The 7311-nt window shown below is 34.8% G+C and overlaps 1 protein-coding gene across 9 annotated transcripts in view; it reads right to left on the bottom strand.

Annotated features, from left to right (window-relative positions):
• Positions 1 to 484: 484 nt before the first annotated feature.
• The window catches only part of LOC149800593 (DET1 homolog), a 32543-nt gene continuing 25716 nt past the window's right edge, over positions 485 to 7311 (bottom strand). For all 9 annotated transcript variants that reach the window (XM_089954565.1, XM_089954563.1, XM_089954562.1 and 6 more), the window contains one exon: positions 485 to 4179. In XM_089954565.1, coding sequence (XP_089810691.1) covers positions 3987 to 4179 — 193 coding nt within the window. In that variant the 3' untranslated portion in view covers positions 485 to 3986. The remainder of the gene's footprint in view (positions 4180 to 7311) is intronic.

Raw genomic sequence — 7311 nt, 5'->3', positions numbered from 1 at the left:
TGACTGATGGAAGTCATTGCAACCGATGCTTTGATGCACGACTGAGTAATTGGATTAACATGTACAAAAAATCTGTTAATTACCTCATTGTTGTAGTCTGGAGAGTTGAGGCCAAATGAAGGATGTTTTTGAAATTTTATTAGTAATAAAAGGAACAAAGGTGGCCCCAAATGGCTTTTTAATCCTTTATTAAAAATCTGCCATCCTCCAGCACAGGCGAGATAAATGGAAAGACTGACCCAGAAATGATTTTGGCAGAAACACACTGGAGTAATGCAACACTGGCTAAACATATTACATGGTACCTATTAACAACATCTAAAAGGTAAAGAGAAACTGTAAAGCAAGACATCCTTCAGATGCTAATATTGCTGATCCAATAAGTAAGGAGGACATTGATAGAGCAATTGTACAATGACTGATATCAGAACCTGCATGACAACATTGCTTTATATGGGTATTTTGCGATCTGAATAAACACAAGTCAATTTAATATGATTTTATTTATTTTGTTCCATATTTAAGTACAGCAGCAAATTAAACAATAGTAAACATAAATATGGCTTATGGGAGGCATGTAATAAGGAATCAGGGCTTGTAGAATTTTTGTTGTGATTTGTTGTGAATTTTTAAAAGTCACCAGCCTTGGCTCTGTGTCTGAAAACCTTTTCTTTGTGCACTGTAATGACTCTGTCACTATGCTGGAAGGAAATACTGACACAGTATACTGCTGAGATGCATCAACATACAAAAGTTGTATCAGTATGTAATAGTGTTAAAGACAGAAAGGAGGTACCAATCACAGGGTTGAAAATACATAACCTATTCAGGTGTTACATTTTCTCATAGTTATCTAGTTTTGGAATTGTTGAGTTATCTCCCCTTGAGTCATCTGCATGTCAGTTTTTGTGAAATGGGTTCAAGATATTGAGGTTCTGACAAATGGATTGCTGAAAATACATAAGTGTGAAAATCAGGACACCGTGACCTATCCAGTAGTCTTGCTATGGTTTAGTTACTTTCCTTAAAATGGTTTTAAATACCATTTGTCATGAGTTCAGGTAAATAGGGTCTTTGATATAGAGGATATAAGGAAGGTACAGAACAATTAAACTTTCAATCATGGTATCACTATACTAATTACCCACTGCAACTGTGGCTCAGTGGTTAGCATGCCAGACTTGTGAGTGAAAGGATGGGTGTTAGAATCCCCCATCAAATTAGCCTTCATAGTGTCATTGTGCATGATACTCGACTCCAACTGCCTCAGCATTTGATAACCTGCTGTGCATAAAACACCCAGTCAAATTCATTAACTTACATATATATATATATATATATATATATATATATATACACACACACACACACACACACCACTCCCTCGATAACTCGCGCCCAGATAACTCGCGCTCCCGCTTGTAACGCAGTGTCTGGCAGGGCTCCCGATTTTTTCCCCAAAAAATATATTTTAAATATCTTTAAAATACGTTGATCATGAAAAAATTACAATAAGAATTGGAAAATTAAACCTTCATACATCGCTAGGTTTATCATCGAAAATGGTGATTAATGCCCGTAAAGATAGAATCCATATTGTGAAATTTGCAAGTTCTAAATAAGATATCATATATTATGTAAGTTTTTTTAAAATGATAAATAGTTGTCAATACACTGTAAATAAACAGTCTGGTGAAATATTGATCAATGAAAACTTCTGGTAAATGCTAACAGGTGGCAACAGAGAATGAAATAAACACCAATTAAATGTCTTTCTATGTGAAAGTCATGTTCTAATCCTTTAATTCCATTTAGTGTATTATAATCGCAAGATATTCTGTTCTATGAAAACATGAAGAGTCAATTGACTGTCACATCGAAAGCCGTGAGTACTTCTGTGAGAACCTAATTACAGCTGGCTTTGCTTTGATCAACAACTTGGGGAAGTGTTTGTTGCATTAAAAACTCAATTAAAAGAGACCTGTTTGTTTTATCACTTGGAATGTGTTTTTTGTATCAAATCAAGCAAGGGAGGTACAAAGAAAAAATTCAAAATTCATTTTATTTGACCAATTGAAAATGGTTTCTCATTTTTATGGACTTAGCATCATTAAAGTATATATTACCAATCAGTAATGTGTCTTAATCATTTGTAAATGTGACCATGGAGAGTAAAGGAATCAATCGAAAGGCGTACTCAGTGACTGAAAAGTGTTGCATCATAGATAGGGTTCATAATGGTTAAGCGAGCCAAAGTTTGCAATGAACAAAAAATTGCTGAGTCGACACTTTGAGGTTGGCTTAATGATGAGCAGAAACTTCAGGATTACTTATATGATGTTGATTCGGATGATGGGATCAAACAAAAACAAGTATGGACTGCACAAGATACTAAATTAGATGATGCTGTGTACACATGGTTCACACAGCAATGTAAACAAGGTGTTCCTATCTCTGGAACAATTCTCAAGGCCCAAGCAGAGAAAATGGCAAAAATTATGGACAATGAATCTCATTTTAGGGCAAGCCAAGGATGGCTTTGGAGATTCCAGCACCGACATGGAATTAAACAAAATCGTTGTCAGGAGATATACGCTCAGCGAATCAGGAAGCCGCATGTAATTATCCAAACCAGCTCATCTGTGAACAATATACAGAAGACCAAATCTTGTAATATTGTCATACAGTGGCTGGAGATCCAAAATGTTGACTATGTAAAGATCATACCGTTGAGAAATCTGCAGGATTTTGGTTGGCGGCAGAGAAATCAAGGAGTAACACAAAAAAAATTCACTGATTTTTTCAAAATGTGAACTTATATTTGTCAAGCATGTCACAAATGGCAAGTATTATTGTGTTTAAATTTACATCGTTTTAAATTTGTAGACCCATTAAATTCATGTTGGTAATGATTAACCTTTGTGAATTTTTTTCCTCCATTTTACCTCTACCACAATCAAATCAATCAATCTATCGTTCGACAATGTTTCTCGAAAAGAGTGTCAATCTTTTGTATTAAAAATCCATCTAAGTTGGATTAAACAATAAAACTAGAATGTATCCAATTCAACACACAAATTAGTGACGTAGTACACATGGTGTGAAGTGGTTCACGTGTTAAGCGAGCGGAAACCATGTGGAATAATGTTTTTGATGACTTCCTCAATATACTGTAATTTATCCTGAAATTAATGTTGCTCTATGAGGAAAAAATAAGCAAAGTACATCGTTATGAAGAGATATTTATTCACAGTTAATCTCAGCTCGATTATAAATTGAGTATTCAACACTATAACATGTCAATGCGATAACGCATGCCTCACTTATAGTGTGGTCGGTGTTTTTGGACCCCGATGTGCACGTGTTATCGAGGGAGAGGTGTACATATTGTTTTCATTTTTCTACTCTATTTAAAAATGAAGCCCAGTGAATTCGTTATTAGTACAGATGCACAAAAAAAAAAAAAAACAGAAATTTTTCTGTGCAAGCGACCTTTATGGAATGGGATGAATCACACCTATTTGCTTTGCCATTCCAAGCAAACAACAAGATGCTTAACTTAATACACAGTTTATTTCTGTTTAGGCTTTAATTATGCTTTCTACTGAATGCAAATAACATTCTTCACCTGTTAGGAAATGTCCAGAAAAAAATCTCAAAAACAGTTATGATTTCTTAGAACTACAATAGGATGTTATAATACCCAAATGCTTCAAATTGTGTTCTGATTCCTTAAGTATGAAAACCATGGGATTCATCCCGCAGAACAATTTTCATGACTTTTGGTGATACAGGGTCCAAAATAATAGGAGTAACAAATATGAAATGAATGAATTATGAAGACATGAACCATGGATCCAAATGCTATAACCACACACAACCTCGGTGGTATGTGGATAAATAGATTCCACCAAGATATATCTTTCCTTATGCCCTATATGTCAGCATGACAACAACAAATAAATCTGGAACATAGGGGTGATACACTAGCCAACATAAGCATGTCTTATATGAAAGTTAACCACATATTCTGAGTTGGTCCTCTGCACGCTGATGGCAAAAGGTTCACTTGGATGGAAAGTAAAGGCCACAAGACGACGGGCTGTTGGTGGTGGATTGCGACCCAAAACTCCAGCATAGATCTTGAACTTTAGAAGTCCTGAATCTCTGGCATAAAATCTACAATAAGAAAATGTACTGGGTACAAAAGAAAATCACTGGGTACAAAGAACAAGTTTCAAAATGAATTTTCAAGTTACATGTAATCTTACCATTGGTTTAAGGCTATGGTTTATGACTGCTAGTACAATTATTAGAAAAGCATGCTTACATTTCTTATCCATAACAATGGATAAACTTCAAATTATCCATGCTACACTGCATAGTACACTAACCATTAACATTATTTAAAGTGAGTGTATCTTTGTTTTTGGATTTTTTTACGTAGCTTTAACAATTTTTCAGTCACATCACAACAATGTCTGCAGTGTGACACTTTATAGTGATGTCTAGCACTGGGGCATTATGCTGCTGACATGTAACATGATGTCCCAAGCAATCACATTATCCTGACACGAGGATGACCAGTCCTAGCACTGACATCTAAATGCTGAACGCCAAGCAAGGCATCTGCAAGTACCATTTTTATAAGTTTTGGTAGCTTAGCTTTCATTTTTTAGGTTTACATACTTTTAATGCCTACGATCAAGTATTATGCTTACTCTCTGGTATGATGATGAAATGGTTAACTTCCTGCAGTACATGTGACAGTCTCTACAGATGACTTCAGTGCACACAAAGTTACCAATTCTAATGTTCATCCTTGATAAAACTGGATATGTCTTCTTCTTGTTGTTTGACACATGAATAATCCTAGTGAAATGGTTATGATACAGAAATTAATATCTTATTCCTATACAACTTTAAAAGATGTACAGGTATATATCTGCATTTAAATGATTTTAGTTATAAACAGAATATGTTAAGTTTACGTAAAGTCTAGAAGAATTGTTTACCCTTTTTAATGTACCAAATATACAGTGAGACTGATTTAGAAAGAGACACTTACACAAAAATCAGTGATGGCCATGTCTATCACTGTCTGCTTGTGTGTTTACAAAATGATGTACCGCACAAGTTTTTTCTTTATTCAACATGAGACAAGAAATCCTAAACATCAGTTTGATTTATGAATAACAAACAATCCAAGCCTCGAGCTCATGACCTTTAAAAAAAATTAATGGTTCTTCATTTTACAAATCTATCAAGGACCTTGCAATAAATTTGTCATGTGTCTAAACAATTTATATATATATATATATATATATACACACACACACACACACAGGTCTCAGAAACGCTCAATTATGCATTATTTGGATGCCAATTTTTTTATCTAGGATGCAGAAAGTCACTGAGGCGGGAGTCCTCTGTATGCATGTAATAGGTGTGCGGCAAAATTCAAAGACTTGCCAGTCCTGCTTCAGCCACCTGCTTTGTGGGGAAAATGTGTTGATCAATTAGCTGTGCTTATATTTACAATGACAGAATTCAGTGACTGAAAGACCCCTTGATGTACATACATGTTGCCATTATAAGAGTACATCAAAAAGAACATGATGCAATAGCTGGGAGGCAGGTTCAAAGGCTCTGATTGATGGCTGGGTGGGAAAATGTACTGATATTTGCAGTGATTGAATTCAGAGGCAAAACCCAGTGATGTACATGTGGTCATTTATAAAAGTACATCAAATAAACAACTTTAGCTTTCGTTATTGTGTTCATTTCCGAATGTAGCAAAATAAGAAAGTGCACATGACCTCATAATCAAGACTTGTTGAGACTTAGACAAAATGACATTTGTAAATTTGGATAAGTATTTTGGGGTTAAACGTCAAACTTACAAAGATTGTAACGAGATTCAGATGAGTGCTAAAGCTGCTAGAATTGATAGTTCGGATCGGACAGTAGCTAAGTGTAAGAAAGTGTGTGATGCCTAGCTTAATGTTTGGAATAAGTCCTTACCTTACTTGGATTGACAAAATTCAGTCTCACTCTGATCAACGAACAAGAGCTATGTCTTTGTTAAAAAGAATGTAGAAATTAAACTCAATGGCAACCAATAGTTCTTCTAATTTTCATACTTTTTGGGGGAGGGCCAGGTTTCATACTACCAGGTGAAGTGGGTGACTAAGTCGCCTAAAAATATAAACTTCGCCATCTTCTGTTAGGAAAGTAAAAACGACTTCGCCCTGTGATTATTTAAAGGTACATTGACTGACCATACTTTTTTTAAAATGCCCCTCTCCTTAGCCCAGTTAGTTCTAGTGTTGTAGCGAAAGGTATTCATCAAGACATCAGTAGCTAGGCCTAGTTTTGATATCAGTTACATTGACAAACTATTGCCCATTTACAAGCATGTTTTGATAGCTGATTGATCATTAACCATTTTCCAAGTAAGGTAGCATCTATCAATTTCCTGCATAATATCCTTTGATGATACAAACATGTTTTAAGATCAGAATCGGTGATCTGGATATATATTAACTGCCTCTTGTACACTATTTCATCATAAAATTAGTTTGAAACTGTAAGTGAACCAGTAGGCCTAACAGGAAATAATGGCGGACTTTGCTAAGTCTGGGATGTACCAGTTTATTAGATTGTCTGTTTTCATAAATCATCGGGCAAATATATTCAGAAAAATATACAAATCATTGAAAGCAAAACCTATGTATTATTTTATTAAAGATTTAACTTTAAAATGCACATTATGTAGGTCAGAAATGTATAGGACAATGCTATGTCGTGGAATTCGCGATATGCGCTTTAAGGTCTAAGCTGTTATCTCCTTGACACATATTTGTGAAACTACAGGGAAAAAAGCAAATCAGACACTATTTAACCATTGCCTAAAATTAATGAAAGTATGTAGACAAATAAATAAACCATAAATTTGCAATCCTGTCAATGGACTGTTGTAATGAAGCAATATTAAAGTAAGTGATTACATTACGAAAACCTCTCTATCTAAAAATAGATGCACTCACGTCTGTGTTGATTCTGTAGGAAAGAAGGGACTGCAACTTTTGATGGTGGGACTCGTATTTTTACCAAAATGGGAGTCATGGACTCCTAGTTTTAAAATCCTAGTGAGACCTCTGATAGCTATAGTTCATTAATAATTATGATTACAAACTTATAAATTTTCATTAGAATTTTTGAGAAAAAAAAGGTTTCATGATCAAAAACTTAAAAGACAAAAATGATTAGGATTCCTATTGTGTACAAACAGTATGGGTACTTTCAATT

The sequence above is a fragment of the Sinohyriopsis cumingii genome, chromosome 4, assembly GCF_028554795.1.
Source record: "Sinohyriopsis cumingii isolate HCF-2022 chromosome 4, ASM2855479v2, whole genome shotgun sequence".
Taxonomy (NCBI): Eukaryota; Metazoa; Mollusca; class Bivalvia; order Unionida; family Unionidae; genus Sinohyriopsis; species Sinohyriopsis cumingii.
Note: the sequence above shows the minus strand (reverse complement) of the source record. Positions and strands in the feature narration are given on the sequence as shown.